General features: G+C 32.2%; 1 protein-coding gene and 1 pseudogene across 1 annotated transcript; one reads left to right on the plus strand and one right to left on the minus strand.

Annotated features, from left to right (window-relative positions):
- Window positions 1-9,236: 9,236 nt before the first annotated feature.
- LOC131651903 (probable galactinol--sucrose galactosyltransferase 1) lies at window positions 9,237-10,533 on the minus strand (annotated as a pseudogene).
- An 11,885-nt stretch (window positions 10,534-22,418) lies between these two features.
- Window positions 22,419-24,435, plus strand: LOC131643898 (protein VAPYRIN-LIKE-like). Its single transcript, XM_058914252.1, has one exon. The coding sequence runs from the start codon at window positions 22,780-22,782 to the stop codon at window positions 24,181-24,183; it is 1,404 nt and encodes a 467-aa protein (XP_058770235.1). The 5' UTR covers window positions 22,419-22,779; the 3' UTR covers window positions 24,184-24,435.

Genomic DNA, 24,435 nt, shown 5'->3' on the forward strand with positions numbered 1-24,435 from the left:
AACTAATATAATATGATGAAAAAATGTTGATTATATTAATGTATAATACTTAAAAGAGAAAGATTGAATAAAATAGAGAAAAATTTAGTGAAGTGAGAAAAATCAATATGCTATTTTGGAGTAATATAATATAAAATTAATATATTTTTTTAAAAGTTATAATTATGCGAGCCTGATGGGCTACCCACGACCCATATGGGCTAGCCCTAATGGGTAGCGGGCTTTTCAGGGCTGGGCTTAAAAGGCCCTGAAAAATATGGGCTCTAATTTTAAGGCCCAAGCCCTATGATTTTTCGGGTCTGGCGGGCCGGCCCATATGGGCTAACCCATTTTGACAGCTCTACCTATATGGCAGGCGGAAATTAGGTATTAACCCTTTATTTTTTGTGGGATATAATCAAATAGTTATACATATTTCTTCATACTATTAATAATTATGGAATAATTTATCTATATTAAAATCCGTGTTATTGTAATTTTGGTTTTTTGGATTTTATTTTATTTTATTTATTTAAATTCCACAAATGAACTTGAAACATTATAACTCAAGCCCACGATTATTGTAAACATATGCATGTATCAATATTATTAGGAAAGCAAATAAATTACATTCCAGTAGAAGTTATAAAAATATTATTTAAATTTCCAATCTATTCTTATCAATTTGAAAGGTATTTTAATATTTATTATATAAGTTAACAATTACATTAAACTATTCAATTGATTTTAATCGGTTATATTAAATGTTTATTTTTAATTGAAGTTTATAAATGATATTTTTTTTACACACAAGGAAAGATAAAAAAATCATAATTAACTAAAACGTGATTTTTTAAATAATGATTTTCTTTTGTTAAATAGTAATTAGGAGTTAAAATAGAATAATTCAAAAATTGTGTGATGTTTAGAGACCCACATAATCTATATAAATAAATAATAATCATAATGAACATTGAAAGAAAATATTGGTATTAAAATCATTGAACAATTAAAAGGCATAAAATGATTCAGTCTTTTGAAAAAGTAAAATTAAAAGGCATAAAGTGATTTAATTACGTGTTTATTAAACTTGAAGCAGACTGAAAAGTTATAAAATGTTTTAATTTCAATTTAGTAATAATAAATTTAATTCAATAAAAAAATTAATAAAGTGATGAAAGGTTTTACTTTAAGGGGATCATTGACACCAGACTATACAAAACAAACTCTTGCTTATAACATTCAATACATTATTAGATGTGTATATACACACAGTGAAAACAGTTATATTACATTACAAACCTCTATTAAACCCTTTTTCATTTCATGAATATCTAACAAACACAAAATAAATCAGTTGGTTTATTTGATTTGTCAATGAAGATCTGCTATAAACTCCTCCCATAATCTCTTGAAATCCAATTCCAGCTTTGCAAGAGTAAAGTCACCTGCAGGATCTTCAAAAAGCTATGTTCAACTTATTCTTTCTTTCTACCAATCAAACTGCAAAACCGAAAATGAATAACTGAGATTATTGTGTTTTTTCGCAAGCAAACAGCATAATTGCGTTGAATATAAACATTACGACAACTTCGTTGTAGAAAGTTGGCCTGGCTGCAAAGGTAACAAAAAAATTTAAATTAGAATGTGAATCCATTTTGAATATAAAAACAATATTGCATTAAGCAGTTGTACAATGAAACATAAAGGAACTATTCTTCCAGGTTATACTAAACAAATAGCAGTGTGAAGTATATACTAACAGTGAAGTTTTTCTCTCCATTTAGAGAATTGTACAAATAAAATGAAGCCATATGCTGCTTCCAATGGTGCAATTGAAAACGGAACACCAAATCAAAAGGATAAGACTGTGTACCTTGATGACAAAATTAAAAGATTATAAAAATTAGATAACATCAGAGATCCATGTAAATGTATTCCATAGATTATTTTTTTTAAAAACAGAAAAGGAGGTTTAGATCGATTTGTTCAATCTAATAAAAACAAAAAATTCTGGTTAGAACGCATACAAACAGACAGATAAACAATGAGAACACAGACAAACTATGAGAGAAAAATACAGATTGGTAAATGAAGTTACGGATTTTGATACAAAAGTCGGAGCAAAAGGACCAAATTGATATGAGGTCTGATTTTTGTCTTTAAGACCAAGCCCACTATCGTTTTCCATCATCTTTTGCTTCTTAAGATTCTGACTGAAGTCTCCTCCCATGAACAAACCAGTTTTATTCCTCGTAAAGCTAATGTTTGTCACATCATTTCCAAATGCCATCTTTTTACAGATATCATTGTAACAACCATGTATCTATTTATTTGAATGCACTCTTCTCAGATGCTTTTAACTATCTAAAATTTCTACTCAGCATTCAACAATCTGCGCAAATTCGAAAATGAAGATGGATAAGAGAGCAAAGGGAAAGGTGTGGAGAAGTATTGGCAAAAACTTACGGTGGAAGAGTTGTTGGGATTGGGTTGGATGATTCATCAGGGAAGATTGATTTCAGTGCTTCGGAGGCGGCGATTTCTTCTTTCATTTACAATCTGCGATTTGGACGCCATGGTCTTTTTCTCCTTGTCTGATTTCTTCTTCCTCTTCAAAGTATCAAGCGCCGCAAAAACATTGGTATTGTTAATCACCAACGAACCATCGCCCCTTTTGCTTCCACCACTAACCATTGTCAATCACCACCAATAATAGCTGCTTTACGCGTTAATTACCGTAGTAATAACTCTAATTTGTATTGTCCGTTCAAATCAAAATAGTGATGGAATCGACTAAAATCGTGAATCGGTACTTTGTATATTGAAATTCAAACATGGTTGAGATCTGGGATTTGGGGGAAGAACAAAATGTGAAATTGGGGTAAATTGAGAATAGGGTTTGGAGAAGAAATGAAAGAGAATGAGATAGAGGCGCTTCTGTTCGAAGAGAAAATGAACAGAAAATGGAAAAAGTATAGAAAATGAAGAGATGATGAAATGGTGTAGGGTTTTTTTGTTTTCAAGTATGCCTCTTGAATACCAAATTATACGTGAAAGGTTTGCAGTTATATAACATAAAAGCAGTTTTAGCATAATGAAAGGTCTGCAGTTATTGTAGCAGAAGAATTTAGGTTTTCAAAATAACTTTGTACATTCCAAGTCACCCAAATGTTATTATGTATCGGCACGCGTAGAATAGTCATTATTATTAGGAAATAGGGTTTTGCAAATTGTCATTATTATTAATACACCAATAATATAATATAATAATATATAATAATATATAATAATAATAATAATAATAATAATAATAATAATAATAATAAAAAGGAAAAACCCAAAAAATAAAAATGAAATACCAATCAAAAAGTGACACAATAGACAGCATTTAATGTCAAATGAATATGGTTGATTTATTTATCAAAAAGACGAATTTAGCCATGGAATTTGAACGATTTTAGTTATTTAATCAGAGGGCTTAAAGTGTAGAAAATAGGTGTAAGACATGGAAAAAGAATTGGAGAAGCACAATACAATGCCTAATTAGTGTGTCATCATAACACATATTATAATCATGTAAGTAGAAGTAAAACAATAGGCAATTTAAAACAGGGATAAAATAGTTGCAACAATACATTCTCTAATTTATTTTTTTTATAAAATCGTATAAATTAATTGCCAACAAGTTCACAAGATTTATCACCAACCATTTTAAACTTTGAGCTAGGTACCTGAACTTCATGTTGAGCCATGTGCCATTAACAATATGATGGATTTTTAAATCAACACTATGATAGGAAGCAATTCCTATCAAAACTTTTTACTAGAAAAGAGGAAGAACACTAAAATAACTGAGTAAAATAAAATGAATAAAAGATGACATTTTCATTTGATTGATAATTCTAAATCTCTCAATGAGAGTACATATATAGAACTAGTAATGGATAATAGAGTAAGAGTCTCAAAGCTAAAAATCCCAACTAAATAATAAAAGACCAACTAAATTAAATTCAACTTTTAACATAATATTTAAATTATAATTCTATACTCTAAGTCTAACATTGTCATTGGGTTCACTTGAACTTTATCTGCAAGGTTCAAAGAAATGTAGAAAATATTTTTTATGAGTGGGACAACTTCATGAGAGTGGTAGTCATAAACTCAATACTCAAACAACATGGGAGCATGCACTTGCAACTATAGTGAGACAATATTTGAGCTCCATATTGTTGGTTACTGTCATCTCAACCAAAAATATGATGCATGCAGTTATTGTGCCTGTATTCTCTTTAGAGCTGTCAAATAAGCCCAATAAGTAAAAGTTCTAATTATTTAACCTCATTAAAGCCCTACTATATTGAGCCCCAATTATTGAGATTTAATTTGGGCCCTAAAATTTTAGACCCTTTGCATAATGCATTTTTGTTGGCTCCACTGAAGGGGCCTTATTTTTTTGAGAGTTTTGTTGTTATGTTGTTTCAAATTAGTTAAGAATTATTAGCAGCATAGGTTTTTGGAGGTTAGTTGTCACTGTGGCCATGACTTGGAAATTAATTTGTGATATTGTTTATATTAAGCAAATAGATGGGGTTGTTTTGCAGGTTAAAGTATGATATTCTTTATAGTTCTGTTTTGAAATGTGTGTATAGATTTCTTGTTATTAACCTTATTGTGTATGGCTTGATGTGTATAAAATGTGAAGGTATGAATTGTATGTATGATTTTCTTTTTTTTGGTTTATGTATATGCTATGATTGGGTTTGCAATGGTATGGGCTTGTATGATTTTATTGAATGCTTATGTTTGGAAAAAAATATATAAAGTCCTACTCTATATATATATATATATATATATATATATATATATATATATATATATATATATATATATATCAGAAATGTTATTCTTACACAAAACCTTACACCTACATCATATGTACGGACGATACTATTCATATACGGACGTCACTATTTATGTACGGACGGATATTATTCATGTACGGACGTTTATTTTTAATACCTAGACGTGCATTAACCAACTTTATTACTGTATTAACCAAATTTTTACTGTGCATTAACCAAGTTTGATGACTGTTAAAAAATATTTTTAATATCTGGATGTTGCATTGACCAGCTTTATTACTGCATTAACCAAGTTTTTACACAGCATTAACCAAATTTAATGACTATGGTAAAGTACTGTCAGGTGTAAGTATTGGTGTAATAATTGAGTGTATATATATATATATATATATATATATATATATATATATATATATATATATATATATATATATATATATATATATATATATATATATATATATATATATATATATATATATTATGTTTTTTATATACTGAAGTATATTTTTTATTTTTGAAGTTTTTTTTTGGAATTTTATAACATAAATTTAATATATTTTTTGTTAAATTTTTTTAAATAAACTAATTTAACAAGTTGTTGTTTTTTGAAAATTTTAAACGTATTTTTTTAAAAAAAAATATTTAAAAGTTATTTATTTATTTTATTTTCAATTTTATTCTATTTTCTAAAATTAAGTTTTTTATTTTATTTGGGGCCTTATAGCTCCCTTTTCAAATTTAGGGGCCTTTTAACATTGAACCATATGTATTTGAGGGCTTACTATTTTAAAAGAAAATTTCTTTATTGTCCCCCTACTTTCTTGGTCACCCGTGGCAAAATCTCAAAATGCCCCTTTACTTCGGAAATGCATTTTCGAAGTCACTTTTTTATGAGAAAAAATGTGGTTCGGAAATGCACTTCCGAAAAGATGTTTTTTATGAAAAAAAACTGATTTCGAAAATATACATCCGAAATAATTTTTTTTTCTAGAAAATAGGTGAATTCAGAAGTGCATCTCTGAATTCACCCCCTTGGAAGAATTCGGAAATGTACTTCCAAAATAAGGTCTGATACAGAAGAAAAATAACAAACAACAACGATTCGATTTATTTAAAGGATGAAGATTACAAAGATCACATTACATAAAATTAAAGTTACATATTGTTAAACACGGGTAGGTGAGGATGAGTCAACATTTTGATAACGTCCGCCCTCGATCTTTAAAGTTTCGCATCCAACTCGATCGGACCCTTTGAATAAAATCGATCGAAAGTTGTCCACAAAACTGCTAAGTCTTCGTCGTTCTTGACTTCAAATGGGGTGAATTGAACGTCTCCCTCGTCGTTTAGCGATGGCGAGCGGTACTCAAGCGACGTTATCAATTCCGCAAACGGCATTTGTGTCATTGATATTTTGTGGTGTGATGAAGATGAAAAAGATTGTGTTGTATTTATAGACTTATTTGAGTAATAATGGCCCAACAAACCTTATCTTACATTCAGTGGATGTTTCGGAAATGAACTTCCGAAGTAAGTCCAAAAACGTGTTTATTTCGGAAATGAACTTCCGAATTATGCAGAAACAGAGCTGAAAAATCACATTTTGTGCATTGCATTTTGTTTTGAGATAACAATAACAAATACATACAAAATAGGCACAACATAAACAATGACAACATTTAACACACTTATATTATATATGTATTGAATCAGTTTGATTTTACATGGTAAACGACAATACATACAAAAAATGACACGCACTGGTCATTACATACAAAAACGGTCCGATTAAAACTAAAATTTGCCGAACCAATCGGTGGCGCTTAGATCTAAAATCGGTATGTTCTTCGACCGCTCTCTATTTTCCTCACGCTCTTGCTTCATCATTTCTTCAAACTCTGCCATTATTTCAACGAAAGGATCCGGCCAAGTCTCCACCTCATTTGTATGATGTGTCGTCCACTGACAAGAAGTAGCCGGTATAGGACACCCCGGTTTCAAAAAAACTTGCACGGAATGGTGCGATCTTAGATACCCGGTGCATATGATGCGGCTCGACGCGTCCAAAGGCGGTCGACTATGAAGTGGAAAGAATGTCTCACATAATCCAAATCTCGTCAAATCGACACACACCCAATCGTACGCACTTGCTATGAGATGACTCATATCGGGGAATGACATCCACTTTGAAATCGGGGCGATACCGCTTAGTGATGGAACAAGTGAATCATGAAGTTTCTCAAAGTTTTCTTGATTTTCATAAAATCTGGCGTAGATGTCCCTATGCGAAGTCAACTCCGAAATAAATGTCCGCAACGGCCCGATATCCACAATTGTCGTCGGTGCCAACATCAACTATGTTATCAATATATTTGTGCATAAAAAGCGACATCTCATCAATGTAGATCATGGGAAATTTTTTGATCGGAGGTGTGCGAGGCGGCTTCGAAATACACGCTCCTTTGTTACCACTACACTTGGACTTTGGTGTTGGTGAATCCGGGATCAATGCATCAACATGTTCAAAGTATGAAGGAGATCATTTGGTTGATGTGTATTCTTGGGTATTTTTCGGTTTTTTCGGCGCACCTTTCGTTTTAACCGGTTGAGATGGCGGTTTCAAATCGGTGATCTCCGAAAATGCAATTTTTTGCAATTGTTCTTTTATGTGCATTTTCATTGTGTCATCCGCTTTAGCAAACTTATCCATTATCACTTCCAACTCGTTGGAGATGGTGATTTTGGAATCATTTTCTTTCGGCGGCTCGAAATCATCAAAACGGAGCTTCTTCCAATGGTCGATTACTTCATCCATGCGTATCGGTGAATTCAAATTCATCTTTTTAGAAAGTATACAAGCACATGGAAGCCCATATGTTTTTCTAATTGTGCACCCACATTTAGAACTATCTGAACTCGTTGTCTCCGCCCTCTTAGCTTCGTGAAACATAAAATTCAATCCAGAACGGGATATGTTGTAAATCAATTGCGAGGATAGATTTTGGCCCTTAAACCGGTGTTCCATAACCGTCTTGCTCCGATCGAAAGATGTTTGAATTTCATTGTGTTGATTTTCGAGCATTTGGTTCACGGTGTCCCATCCCCGACACAAATCCCCCTTGCTATCACCCAACCATCTCTTCAACGCCACATGTGCGGATTCAACTCGGTTAGTTGTAGTGCAACCAAGATGTCTTACTCGATCCGTTCAAGCATAAACAACTTTTTCCTTTACTTTGTCAAGGATAGTGGATTCGACATAATGACAAAAAGTCTTCATAGAAACGCACAAAGACCTAAAGTGTACCAATTTATCGGTATACAACTCTTCGGAATGTGCATCTAAAATCTCCCTCCATGCGGCCATAATCCTATCCACCACAACATCGGCTTTGATGACTTTACCGTTTTCATCCGGCTTATCTTTAGTGCCAACCGTGGGTTTGAGCTTACTTCCCACGTTGCACGTTATGTGATACCGGAAAGATAATGCGGTCGATGTCTCAAAGACGGTATCGACCGCATTCATCAAAGCATTGTCTCGGTCGGTAACAATGACACTTGGCATATTCTTTTGATCAACAAACAAGGACTTGCATATTCCCAAAGCCCATGTAAAGTTATCTTCTTTTTCACATTCCAAAAAAGCAATTCCGACCGAAAAAATCTTGTTCGTCGAGGTCACACCGAGAATCTCTAGAAGCGGGAGCCTATACTTGTTGGTCTTCTACGTCGAATCCATCACAAGAACGGTTGGAAATGTGTTGAACAATTTGATACTTTCGGGATGAGTCCAAAAAATGTCACGCATCGTAACTTTGTCCTCGCACGTTCGGAAGCTTGACACGTATTGGTTATCGCCTAATAGTTTCAAAAGTTGTTGCATTTCCGACGAGGGCATATTTTCAAGACTTTAAGATTGTGTCATTCATTGTATACTTGCTTGATATTTGAAACGCTATCCGGTCTTTTTCGCTTCAAATCGAAAAGTATGTTTCTCAGCGCCACTTTGATTATCGATAAATCCGAAATAATATTCTTCTCTCCGTGGGACAACCGACGCGCCGTTGGATCCCTGTGTAGCTTGGCATTAGAGGCATGATCATGAATTCCACAAATGACACTTAAACGCCACAAATCATCAACCCTCTGAAATAATACCTGACTGTTATAACCAATGTATTTTTTGAAATTTCATGCATTACAGAAATGCATCTTCGAAAACACCAATTTTTTGGTGTTTTCGGAGATGCATTTCCGAAATCTGAAAACACCAATTTTTTGGGAATTTTGCTGGGGGTCAATAAAGAAATTCTCTATTAAAATTATTTTAGGCCCTTTTATTATAGGGGCTAGGGCCAAATTAATTGGCCCCTTAAAATGACACCTTTAATTCTCTTCATGGATAAGGTTCTTTTTTCCATCTTTGCGCCAACCAGCTCCTTGACAATTGAATACTCCAACAACTCCAGAATAATCACTCATGTTCCATATCTTTAGAAGACTCTTTCCGTTTCTAGCATGATCAACAATTAAACAATCCTTGGTGGGTCTCCCAGGGAAATTAGCTCTTAGGATAAAACCATCCGGAAGTACAAGCTTCTTCAAAAGATTAAAATCATGGTGTACAGGCTTGTCACTGACATAAATAGAGCATCCTCCAACAGCTCTTATAGCAGCATGATATTCAGCCATTGGATGCAAGTTATGATACATGTCCCAATCTGATTGAATAAACTCTCCAAGGAAAGTAGTATTGTATGCAACTGACGCAATGTGAATCGTGTGTGATGCAGGATCTCTTAGCCAGAAATTGTCTGATGCTCTAATAACGGTCGGACGCTTTGCACTATACAATCCGTCTATATTGTGACTCATGCAACAAATGATTCCATTATCGGGAAAGTTCCTAGAGATTGATGCCTCCAAAGCCTGGCGATACTTCCTTGCAAGTTTCACTCTCCCACCCTGTCCTGCTCCAAGAGTTTCAAGAATATTCTAAACATCAACTTTGACACCATCAATACCTACAGACGCCAGATACGAGTGGATTTCATCATAAAAGTGATAAACTTTCTCAGGATTCACAAGACCAAGTCCATTGATGGCCATTGTATCTAAAGCTTCGTCTGGTTGATTGGATTTGACTTTAGGAGACGAGATAGGGAATGTGATCTTTGACTCATAATGTTCCATGCCACTAATACCAGGTTTAATACCTCCCCAATATCTCGTTATCGCATGCCACACGTAAACTTGCTTTACGTATGATCCTTTTTTTCTCATTGGTAATATGATGAAGTCCCATTGCATGATCCTCTATTCGTTGATCTTCCTTACCGTCTTTCTGGAATTTGTGATTCTCTTTGATATGAGTTAACCTATTTGCAAAGTTTGCTGCAGAATCCGTTTTCCATTCAACACCATTGGGATCCATGCTAACAGATTTCCATCCATCATAAATTATCACAAATTTAGCAGGAATTCCACCATCCTCAAAGCTGTGTAATCCTTTTTTCACATTCTCTGAAGTTGCATTAGTATAGAAAGCATCCCATGTACACCAACCATACCAATTCAAAATATTCGGCATCTTCTTTCTCTCGCGATGAGAAAATGTCTTCAAGTGTTTCACAACAGTCCACTTGAGCAGCCAAAAACATTGCTTGCCTAGGATGCATGTCATTGGATTTATGAAAACCTCTGAGCCAACTTGCTAATTTCAGGATTAAATCCAGGCATAAGTTGATCTAAAGCTTCAACAAAGGTAACCTCAGTTCCAAAGGTGGGCTGTATATACATCACTGAATTCAGGGCCAATATAACCACTTCCAACAATTGCTATCCAATCAGGAACTGTCTCCAATTTGAGTGCATGGTCACTAGTGATTACATTATTCCTATCGATTTTAATCTTTAGGAGCAAAAGGAACGGAAACAGTGGCAATGATGATGTCTTTGGCAGTTACTGAATTGTTAGAAGAGCCAACTTTCACCTTTTGAGGACCCAAAATAGTTCAAAAACCCGTCAGTATATCCACTCCAAGTGCTTCCATTGAGCTGGTCAAGTTACCGCAAATTTTTGAAGCAAGATTATTAGCATAGTCAACAACTACTTGTCTATCATACCCAGTATTAGAAACTTATAAACCAAGCGATTTCAAGTGATAATCATTCCTTAACTCTCGCACATGACCACTTACAGCCAAAAGAGCTTTAGAATGAACACAACCTCTGTTCACGCATGTCCCTCCCTCAACAATTGTTGTTTTCAAACCGACCTTGACATTGGAATGACCATGTGTACCTTCATTAAGAATTCCCAGAGTGGTCGGCCACTACAACATTGAACTCAAGATGAGTGATATTTTTTTAGCGGCAATTATAGAGCAACTCTGATCTGGCGGTTCTGGTGGGGGTAACGCTACCCATGGCAGATTTGAAAGCGGTTTTGTATAGAATTCCCTATTTCTCCCTTGTTGATGTTCAATGTATTACATGAATGATATTGTTGCTATAATTCCACCACGAATTAACAAAACCACTATACCCAATTCCTTGGTGTATAGCTCACTAATCTCTACTAGTAGTTTTCTATCCCTAGTCAATTGACGTAAGCGAGATTAGGCGATGCAATAGCACGTTAATTCATAAGCCACTACTCGAGGTCTCCTATCCCTATTCAACCGGCGTAAGTATAACAATTGCTCTATATCCAACAAATAGACTGATGGTCAGTATTCCCTATCTGTCCAAAATCAAATTAAAAGAGTATCTCACATAAAAAGCATTACAAACAAGAAGCAATTGAATAGAATTATAACTCAAATTATATGTGCAATAACAAATCAAATATATCTCCCAACAAGTGTTAAAATAGGTTCATCATAGAAAACCTAACTTAGAGAAACTTAGCTACTCATAATGATTAAATTACAATGCCAATTGATTCAAGATCAAACTCTCATCCCTAAAATGTTATTCTCAAATTATTTTTTACTATATTAAATTTACTTGTATTTTATCTTTTGTTGCAAACAACCAAAATCAAAACCCCAAAATATTTTTTTGTTCTCTAAAGTTAAACCAAACACAAGAATATAAAGCATTCATTAATATCAATATTTCTGTAACCACCAATATTATTTCATTGACAAATTAATATATTTGCTAATTTACCGATCATCCTACGTGACGAGTCAAGGTCAAATATCACAATCCTAAATTTTATTTTATAAATATTTTAAATCAAACCAAAATCATTCGAAACAAATCAATTATCCTCTTAAATAGTTAATGAAAATAGTTAATTGAGTAATGTCATTTTGACACTATATGTTACACTTATACTTTATTTGCTATTCATAAATACCATGAACAGTGATTTATTAAATAAAATCAAAATTTTATATAAAAAAAAATTTTAAACAATTTATTTTAACATAAATTTAAAATTAGTCATTAATCAATTTTATCATTAAATTATATATATATAGAGAATATTAATACATTAATGTGGCTATTAATTTTCCTCTCATGATAAATTCAATGATTGATATTTGTTTCTCTCATCTCTCATTATAAAATACTCTCACTTGATATACTCTCAATATATATATATATATATATATATATATATATATATATATATATATATATATATATATATATAGCAACCTGCCCTAAAAATTAGACTTTTAGAGTCGCCACCTATTCTGAAGGGCGAATAGGAAACCCTACGCAATTTAGAGATTCAGGGTAAGATTATTATAATCAGGTCGAGGGAAGGTGTTAGGCACCCTCAAGCCTTTCCTAAGGTTGTATCGAAGATAAGGTTTAGGGCTAAATATTAAGGTTTAATAGCTAAAGAAGTGAAAAGGGCAAAGATGAGATTTATGGGGAAGGGGACTCGCCTTGGTTATCCAAGTGCCTACGTATCTCTTTATAGAGAATCAGAGTCAACGTAGTTCGGGCACAGGATTGTACGCTTTGATATGAATGTGTTGACGGTATTTTGAATTACCGTTTCGCAGTTTTGAAAAGGTATTTTGAATTACCTTCGTAGTTTCGCAGTATTGAAGAGATGAAAATCTTTGGTTTGTGGTTTGATGTGTTTTAAGTGTTTGGGCGTACAACCCTGATTTGATATGTCACCGTTAGATGCGATGATCAATAGATTTGATCAGTATGGCTAACGGATTAATTGGGCATTGCTGGTTACTCAGATCGATAGATTGATCGTCGCGGGCAGCAAATTAAATGTATTTTAAATTATATATTTTTTATCTCTCGTCTAATGCGACTAATAGATTTAGTCGGGTCGAGGAGAGAATTAATCGAAGGTTAATGTTGCGCCAAATAGGCAATGGGATCGGGTAAACCCTAATGCATATAACCTTTCTAGGGTTTTTATTGTGATTTTTAACCATTTAAATTAATTAGATCAATTAAGTCGACTAATCGAAATAATCGAATAAATAATTCTAAACCCCTAATTATTTCCCTAATCCTAATTTTATTATCTAATCCTAATTATATTAATTAAACTAAACAAAATTAATTAACATATAAATTAAATAAGAATGGGTAAATAATAAAAATATAAAAATAAACCTGGATGTGTTCCTGTGTGGCAGCCCTTGAGGCTCTACGGTAGAGAAGCGCGCTTCTGGCCTTTAGATTCGGTGGTGGTATGATCTTGTGGTTGAGCATGGAGGGTGTATGGCAACCTTGTATACATGAGGCGCATGGGATCAAGAAGTTTGTGAATTCATAAAATACAAACGCTGGAGTTGAGATTCTTCTTCGTGAGTTTTTTAGAAAAACACAGACTTGTACCTACAGTTTTGAAGCATAGCCATAGCCCTGCAACTTCCAAACTCACAATACACATTAAATAAATCCCAAATGAAATCATGTTTAAATCATAAATCAATTTCTAAACATGGTAGAGCCCTTGATTTGAGCTAATTCAGTCTCTAATTATGCAGCCCCAATTTGAGAACTTAGAACCCTAGTAATGGTGACTCCTGAAACCTGCATCTAAAACACAATTAAATTATCCAGATAGAATCAAACCATCAATACAAACACAAATATATAATTAATTCATATGCAGAAGGCGTGTAAGCACGGAATCGGGTTCAAGAAATTTTTGCTCTTTGCTTGAGCTTCTCTTTTTTTTTTTACGGTTTTTGTTTCTTCAGTCCAAATCCTTTTGCGGCCAAATCCCCTTGTCTGCAATTGTTTATTGGTATATTATGATTGCATCAGGTCATTTAGTTTAGCACAAAATCCATTTGAATCAAGAAATTCAACTTGATTGCAAATCAATTGTAACTTTTCCAATCTTGTTTTTCCTATTTTACTCAAGCAATCTGCTCCTTCCAATTCTCACGCCTACTCAAAAATTGAACTTTTTTTGTGTTTTTTTTTTATTATTATTTTTTTTATTTTATTTTAACAACCTACTAATAATAATAATTAATAATAATAGTTATAATAGTAAATAAAATGAGAATAAATAATGATTGAAACTAATAACAAAGATAATCCTATTAAGATTAATAATAATAGTTAGTACTAATAATATTTAATAACAATAATCCTAATAATAACTAATACTAATTACTAATAATAATAGTTAACAATAATAAAAACTAATGATAATCCTAAAAAAATCAACAATAATAAGTTAGTAAAAACTAAAAAAATTAATACTAACTAATAATAAACTTAATAATAGTAATAAAAAAACAAAGTGTTAGTGAAATACAAAATAATATCTCAAAGATAGTAGAACTTTTTTTTTTGTAATAATTGAGCCCATTATTTGGATCCCAAAAATACTTGCTATTCAAATCCCTATTTTTATTTCATCCAATTTATAAGGAAATTTTATAAGAGGTTGAGTTTAATAATAGGTATATTAAATCCTATGGCTCTTAATTTTTAACACCCTTAATAAATTAGAAGATGTGGATTATATCGGGTAAATTTTGGGGTATGACAATATATATATATATATATATATATATATATATATATATATATATATATATATATATATATATATATATATATATATATATATATATATATATATATATATATATATATATATATATATATATATATATATATATATATATATATATATATATATATATAAGGGTGTACGTGGGTTGGGTTTGCCCTAACCCGTCATCGAACCCGTTCAAACTTTAATGGGTTGGATTCACTATCCAACCCGCAATTTCATTATCAAAACCAACCCGTGCATTTATGGGTTGGGTTGAGTTCGTGAGTTGTGTTTTAAATAAAATAATTTTAAATTTTTTTCAATTTAAAAATATTGTAACACAATTCGATACATTTATAATCATTTCTAACACACAAAATGGATGAAACACATCATATATTATCTAATAATATTTATCAACATGACATAACACTAGGTAATAGTATAAAATTTCACAAGACACATTATTTTTATAAAATACGTAAGTTGGAAATGATCAAAAGAAAATAAGAAACAAAATTTAGTCTTAGAATTACGTAAAGTCATTTATTTAGTAATATTATTGGTGGGGAATAAAACTTTTTTAGAAAAATTATGGTTAGTACTGAGATAATAATTTATATTTTTATTTAAAATAATAATAATAAATAAGAAATTACTAATGTAACATCAATGGATTGGGTCAACGGGTTCACGGGTTGCAAAACTCAAACCTGATACCCGAACCAAAACTATATGAGTTGTTGTGGGTTGGATTGGGTATACCCGTAAATGAACGAGTTCGTGTAATTTATAGATTAGTTTGGTTTGGGTTAGCGGGTTCGTGGGTCGACCCGCACCCATGAACACCCCTCTATATATATATATATATATATATATATATATATATATATATATATATATATTATTCAAAATATATATATATTTTGAATAATATATATATATATATATATATATATATATTGTTATGAATATTATGTTAGTGGATTAAATTACACGATATATGACGATATAATTTTAGTGATATAATATTGTATGATTAAATATGTTTAATTTTATAAGGGGTAATTGTTTGATAATTATATGATAATATGTTCATATGAATGTGTTTGATTAAAGTGTTTAATAATGAGATACTATTATATTGGTTTTGAATTATATTGGAGGTATCGAATATCTTTGTATTACACAACACAATTTGGACATAAAATGTGTAATAGAAAAGCTACCGTCTTTTTTCTCGGGTTTGTACTACACTTATATTAGTACAATTGAAGCACATGTCATTGTAAACCAGTAGTTTACAAATTACACTTAAATGTGTCGTTGGTAAAACCGGTTGGGTCATCTCGGATATAATATGATGCGCATAATTTGTATTGAAGAACCAGAAGTTTCTTCAATCCAGTCAATTTTTGTGTGTTTCTAAAGGAAAATAAAAATTTGAGAAATTGAGTTTTTATGACATTAATTGTTGCATCGACTAAAAGATCATGCATATGTCTCTACTCACAACCAGAAGTATGTGAAATCATTTTCTCAACTAATTAGACTAAGATCTTGTTTTCTGATTTTTTTTAGAAATTCCTTTATAAGTATCACATATATTATTAAAATTGATATTAAATATCATGTAATATATGTTCATAAAAAGAAAATGGACCCGAAGATCCATTCTTTAGACGTCTAAAGTTAATTATATGGTTGATACTTATAAGATCATCAATTCTAAATTATATATTTGAAACACCCAAAGTATGATATTAAGATATTTATTCGCATTAAGCCAACAAGATACTATATCTTAGTCCTCCCTAATTTATTCTAATATTTCTCATCTAAGTGAACATTTGGATGTGTTGTGTATATTCCAATTGCTCCAATATAATATATTAAGATGAGTCATGAAAGAATATTGGAAAAATATAATTAATATGAATCTCAATTTTGAGGGATATAATTTGAGAAAATAATTAAATACTTGATTGCAGCCCAGTAGGCTGATTATCACTTGATAAATTAATTTTCCCAATATTAGGGGGAGGGAATAAGTAGCTGAAATCATGAACAAGAAGTTCAAATGAACAGCTAAAATCATGAACAAGAAGTTCAAATGAACAATTTAAAATAAATTGTTGTCTTGATCCTCGTACAAATCAATATGAACCAGAAGTTCAAAATATAATTCATTTGCAAAGTATATGAAATAAATTATCAGCTGATAATACTCCACTCAAAGTGGATTCTCCTATTGGATAATATAATATTGCAACAGAGTTGTTGTTGCGCCTGAAGCGTGGTATGAAAGTCGGTTCCAATGTTAAAAGTCCTCTACTAAGAAAAGAAACTAAAGATGACCCAAGTGAGGATATGAAAATGCTAAGAGCATTGTGACCTAATTTAATTTTCAGTTCCAGAAGAACAAATCAAGTACTTGAAATATTAAATAAAGAGATCTCGATAAATTATGTCATGGATGAAATGGAATGGAAACCGAAATTGAGATAACCAAATAAAGTCAATATTGACAATGTCTTTGTATACAATATAGCGGTAAAAGTGATCAATGGTAACGAGGATCATGAGTCAAATCTATTAAAGATTGTAGACTAAGTGAGAATTGGCCAAAATAAATATATTTAATTGAAGAAGAACTAAACTCACTTTACAAGTAACTCACTTTTGGACCTGTAGTCCGAACACCTCAAGATGTGAAACTAATGTGATATAAATGAGTTTTTGTGAAAAAGAAAAATAAGAATGATATAAAGTTTGATTTAATGCTCAATGATTTTCACAAAGACCTAAGATTGATTTTGATATATTCACCTGTAGTGGATTCAATCGATTTTTGATAATTAATTAGCCTTGTAACACATGAAGGGCATAATTTGAACATGATGGGTGTAATGACATCTTATTTATATGGTTCACTTAATAGTGACATTTACCTGAAACTCCCTGAAGGGTTCAATATACCAGAGGCACGTAATTATGGATCTCGAGAAAATTACTACATCAAATTGAACAAGTCTCTGTATGAGCTGAAAGAATCTGGATGCATGAGGTATAATCGCCTCAGTGAATATTTACTAAATGATGAATATACAAATAATTCAATTTGTACTTGTATTTTCATAAAATGATGTGGAAAAGTATTTGCAATAATAGTTGTCTATGTGGATGACATAAGTATTATTGGAACTCCTGAAGAGCTTCCAAAAGCTATAAATTGCTTAAATAAAGAGTTTGAGATGAAGGACCTAGAAAAGACAAAAATATGTCTAGGTTTGCAAATTGAGCATTTGGACAAAAGAATATTTGTACATCAAGAAGGCTATATAGGAAAGTGTTGAAATGATTCTATATGGATAAATATCATCTATTGTCTACTCTAATGGTCGTTAGATCATTAGATGTAGAGAAAGATCCTTTCAGGCCTCAAGAAAATGATTACAAAAACTGTTTGGTCCTTAAGTACCATATCTTAGTGCAATTGGAGCACTAATGTATCTTGCTAATTATACATGTCTCGATATATCGTTTGTGGTCAATCTATTACGAAGATACAATTATTCGCCTACATGAAGACATTTGAACGGAGTCAAACATATACTTCGTTATCTTAGAGATGTTGGTTACTTGTCAGATTCTCACAATAGTATATCAGAAACAGGTTATTTGTTTACATGTGATGGTACAACCATTTCATGGAGATCTATGAAACAACTCATGGAAACAACTTCATCAAATCCCGCATTACTATTACCACTACATGAAGTCACTTCGAAGAAGACATTTTAAGAAATAACTACAAAGAATATCGTCTCACATGTAAATGTCTGCATGAGGGGGAGAAATACATATGTTTTGCACTCTTTTTTCCTTCACCATGGTTTTGTCCCATTGGGTTTTCCTGGTAAGGTTTTTAACGAGGCAATTCACATTCAAAGGATATTGTACTCTTTTTCCTTCACTAGAATTTTTCCCACTGGGTTTTTTCTAGTATGGTTTTAACGAGGCATATCCTCAATGGACATCCAAGGGGGAGTGTTATGAATATTATGTTAGTGGATGTCCATCCATCTCCATGTTCTTCATCTTCCTATTCCATACTTAATATGTGTTTAATATGTGTGATTTTCTATCTCCCTTGAGTCCTATAAATAGAGACCCATATTACAATGTAAAGCACACTTGGAATAAGATAAGATAATATTGCTCTCTTTCTTCTCTACCTCTCTTTGATCTCTATATTATTTTAGTTAGTTTTATAACACATATATATATATATATATATATATATATATATATATATATATATATATATATATATATATATATATTATTCAAAATATATATATATTTTGAATAATATATATATATATATATATATATATATATATATTATTCAAAATATATATATATATATATATATATATATATATATATATATATATATATATATATATATATATATATATATATATATATATATATATATATATATATATATATATATATATATATATATATATATATATATATATATATATATATATATATATATATATATATATATATATATATATATCTTTCATTCTACTCTTATAGAACCATGATATATTTATGGTCAACTTAACCATTATTTCTATTGTTAGTTTGATGTTCAGTTTTGACATTGACACAGTTTCCATATTAAAATCATATTGAAACGGTATACTGAAGCCATTTTTGATGAATGAATAAGATTTATATATAACTTGCTAAATTTTACAATTTATTAATTTAATTTAACTTGCTAGATTTATATATAAGTTGCTAAATTTTACAATTTATTGATTTAATATAACTTGCTAGATTTATAAATAACTTGCTAAATTTTACAATGTATTGATTTAATATAACTTGCTAGATTTATAAATAACTTGCTAAATTTAACAATTTATTGACTTAATATATAACTTGCTAGATTTAATAAATGAATGAATAAGATTTATCTTATATATAACTTGCTAAATTTGGTAGATTTAGCAGCAATCCAAAACTTGCTAACTAGTGAAAGAACACAATTGTTTGATGTGAGATGGCAAGTTTGTTACAAAGTAAAACAAATAATTAGTTCCAAACCAAGCAATTGCAAAATAATATCAAACACTGAGACAAGAGATTTGGTAAAAACAACATAAAACCAGCTGCATAAATTCATATAGAGGTAAATAATTTAAAGAGTTTGAAGATAACAGCTTCACAGCAGTGCCCTTCAAGAATGTTATTTAAATTTATAAAACCAAGCATTTCAAATTCAATTTCCTTAAGAATTTTGACAATCTAACTCTACCTCAAAGGCTCCAATTAAAAAAAAAAAAAAACTTGTTTTATTCACTTCAGAATTAATATGAATACTTTTATTGAAATAGAATGAAAAACGCCTGAAATTACAATTGCATGTACAAAAACTTAGTTATTTAAACATTAAAATTCAGACACATTACCAAACACCATATATCTTTTACATCTTACAAGCATTTCAAGAAGAAGAAAAATCAAAGAAAAACATGTATTTGACTCCCAAAAATAGTATTTGCTGATTTAGCTAAAATAATTCAAGATAAATACAACCATATAATTTGTCATAAGTTTTAGGATTAAATGCAATTCACCCACTGCCATTAGGACGACATTCGGTTTTGCCCCCCTGAAGTTTTTTTTTTAATACGCCCCTCATAAAACCAAAACATCAATTTTACCACACCCTATTACCATATATGCTGACTGTGTAATTAATTAAGGCACTTGTGGTATTTTTTTATGCTGACTAGATAATAAATAGAGACACGCCATAATTTTAATTCATTTATTTCATTTTCATTTTCATTTTTCACGTAACTCTCTTTCTCCTTTCTTTTCTCTCTGGTCTTTCTCCAACAACAGCATTATTCATAACAACAATAAAGCCCAGAAATTGCAACATTAATCAAACCCAATGAACCCTAAATTCCCAAAAAAAAAAAAAAACCAATCCACCATGGCTGAAAGAGTGTCGAAGAGAAGGCTCATTGAAGAAGGCCAAGATGAATTGCTCATCCACGGCTTCGAACTCCAAGAGCACGCAGCAAAGTTCCTCGAAACCAATGACCTCTCGTCGCTTCTCTCGGTGGTTGGGAGGAGCTTTTCCAGTTCTTTTGTGATTGCATTTCCGGAAATTCGAGACTGAATAATAAGAAAGGGCTTATGTTGTTAACGGTTTCTGCAGTGAACAGAGAGTTCTGGAAATTTTGAGATTTGAGATTTGTTTTTCGTTTTTGAGATTTGATTTAGTTTAGCAAATTTTTTATTGACTTAAAGTTTATGAATCTGAGTTTTTGATTCAAAAGGATTTCATGAATCTGAGTTTTTATGAGTTTTTAAGATGAATTAGGGTTTGTGGTGGGGTGAAGAATGTGCGGCGGCCGCTGTTGGTTAGAGAAGAGAAAGAGTCCCAAAACAACACCCAGTTGGCTTAAAAAAATAATTCCTCATCCATGGCGAAACTGAGAGAAACGATAATATATTGTTGTTGTTCTGTTAATGAATCGCGAGAGAGATCATGAGAGAACGCACACGGTGAAAACAAGAAGAGAGGGTATTAGGAGAGGGTGAGCATGTGAACCGAACCGGGAGAGAGATGAAGGTTTGGGTGATTCGTTTGAGCAGAAGAAGAGAGATTGAGAGTGTATGAACTGAAAAATAAAAAGCAGAGCCGATAGAAGGAAACAAGAAGGTAAACAAAATTTTAATTAATATAAAAATATTAATGATATTTATAAATAATAATAATAATCATTAAATCATTTAACACAAAAAAAAATATTAATGATATTAATAATAATTATCCAGTCAGCACACAAAAATACCACATGTGCCTTAATTAATTATGCAGTCAGCATATGTGGTAATAGGGTGTGGTAAAATTGATGTTTTGATTTTACGAGGGACGTATAAAAAAAAAACTTCAGGGGGGCAAAACCGAATGTCACCCTAATAGCAGGGGGTGAATTGCATTTAACCCTAAGTTTTATAAAGAATTGACTCATAGCAATATTTATTAGAAAATATGATAGTATTTAAACTTACAACAACCACTGCATTTTTTTATTAAACCGTGCATTTTTTTATTAAACCGTGAATCAAATTGGTCATCACATACAGCCAAAACCAGTGTGTAACAGAATATCAATTGAATATATACAAGATGCTCTGTTATCACTTTCATCATACAAAAAATACATATAATTTAGCATCAATTATATAATTGATAATCCAAAACCGAGGTTTGTAAATTGCAATTCCCTCTTCCTCCCATAACCAATTTAACAGAAAAATAAATTAAAAAAATATACATTTTTTCTATGAACTGGTTCAAACTTACACCTCTAACTTGTCAAAATATGTATGCGTTGAATCAGACCCACTTTGATAAAAAAAAAATGGCTGCTTAAATTTCAACTTGTTCAAATTCAAAGTCACACACTTTTTTTAACCTTGTCTATTTCCTGTTCAATTCAATAGCATCGACTAGTTATAGTTAGTTACCATGAAAAACAAAACATCTTATTCATATCCTTCTTCATCCCACCCACATCTTCCCTGTCACAGTCGCACCCTAACTAACGAACATCTAGATACAAATATATTTAATCATCAATCAATTTCAAAACCCTAACAAGTCAATAACAATAATAATCATAATCTTAATAATATAAATCAAATAAATAAATAGAAAACAAAATAAACAGCCTCATCCCAGCAACAACAACCACCTAATTTCCTTCTTTCTATCATTCTCCGTCAATTTTGATAAACACGATTAACAAAGATTAATCAGAATTAAGAAGAATCGTCACCGAGTTCATCTTCACCATCACCGCCATGGATAGGTTAGTAAAAGCAGAGGTAAAAGAACTGGAGCTCCACTTTCAGAAAAACCAAAAGTGCAGTTCCACTTTCAAGCTCACAAATCTCATGCACACCATGACTGTTGCAGTTTCACTAACAACATCAAACCCATCAACTTTCTCTATCAACAAACCATTATCAGTAATTCCACCACTCTCTTCAGCATCATACATACTTCATCTCTCAAATCTGAATCAACCACCTCTCTCTAATCATCCCGACGTCATCACCGTTAAAACCTCCATGCTTCCAACCGGTAAGGCCAACACAGAGGACCTCCGCCGTCTCTTCAACAAACCCGGCCCCCACGTTTTCCGCGATGCAGTTATAACCGTCACCTTAGTGGGACCCAGCGTGGCTGAGTTCATCATTTCAAACTATGATTCCGTCGCTGAAGCTCGTAGCCTCTTCATGAAAGGTATATCCGTTTGTACGAAATCAGATCTCACGAATTTGCTGAAACCCGCTGTTGAAAGAGGGGATGTAAACTACGTTGCGGATCTTATCGCCGCCGGTGGAGATGCGAGTTTTGAAGATTTAAACGGTCGGTCGCTTATTCCGGTGGCAATCAGAACTGGGAAACTCGATGTTCTGAAGCTTCTAGTAGCTTCCGGTTGCAGAATCAACGATTCAGTGGATTTTGTTTTGCACGAAGCTGCAGTTTTGGATCGAATCGATGTTGTGAAGTTTTTGTTCGATTACTTCGGCGATGAATTGGATGTGAATTCGGTGAACGCAGGATTCAAGACGCCGATTCACATGGCGGCGATGGAAGGTCACGTGAGCGTGATCGAGTTTCTAGTTTCGGTTGGAGCAAACCCTAACGCCGTGGATTCTAAGAACTGGACCCCACTTCATCACGCAGCGTCGAGAAACCACTATAAAGCGGTGGAGTTTTTACTTGAACACTCCGACGTGAAGTACGCGAGAGACATAAACGGGAAAACGCCGTTTGAAATAGCGGAGGAGAGTGGACACACGCGCTTGTTCGGTTTACTGCGTTACGGCGACGCGCTTCTTCGTGCGGCGAGGGTTGATAATGTGCACGCGCTGAAGAAGTGTTTGGCGGAAGGAGCGGAAGTGAATAGAAAGGATCAGAATGGGTGGACCCCACTGCATTGGGCTTCATTCAAAGGGAGGATAAAAAGTGTTAAGGTTTTGTTGGAACATGGTGCTGAGGTTGATTGTGTTGATGATGCTGGTTACACTCCTTTGCATTGTGCTGCTGAGGCAGGACATTTGCAAGTTGCTTTGGTTTTGATTGCTCATGGTGGATGTCAGACTAATCTAAAGACATTTCAACATGTTTCTCCAATGGGTTCTTTTCAAAAACATGACTGTTTTACTTATCATAAAAAATCTGAGACTACTGCTTGAGTATATAGTGTTGTATAGTTGTGTTTTATACAGTAAATTAGATGTATTTTGTACAAGCTAGGTTTCTTATGAGCTCTTGTATTTTAGGCTCAGTTTTTTCAGGTGAAGTGCCTAATAGGTAGTTTGTTCTTGCCTGCATTATGTTTTCTGGCTTCAACACCAAGCTGGGTAAACTTATTTTTGTTTTCAGAAATTTGTGCAATCCTTAATGAGTGTTTTTTTTGGCCATAAGAACGGGATATTGGTCTTGAA

The sequence above is a fragment of the Vicia villosa genome, linkage group LG1 (assembly GCF_029867415.1).
Source record: "Vicia villosa cultivar HV-30 ecotype Madison, WI linkage group LG1, Vvil1.0, whole genome shotgun sequence".
In the NCBI taxonomy this organism is placed as follows: Eukaryota; Viridiplantae; Streptophyta; class Magnoliopsida; order Fabales; family Fabaceae; genus Vicia; species Vicia villosa.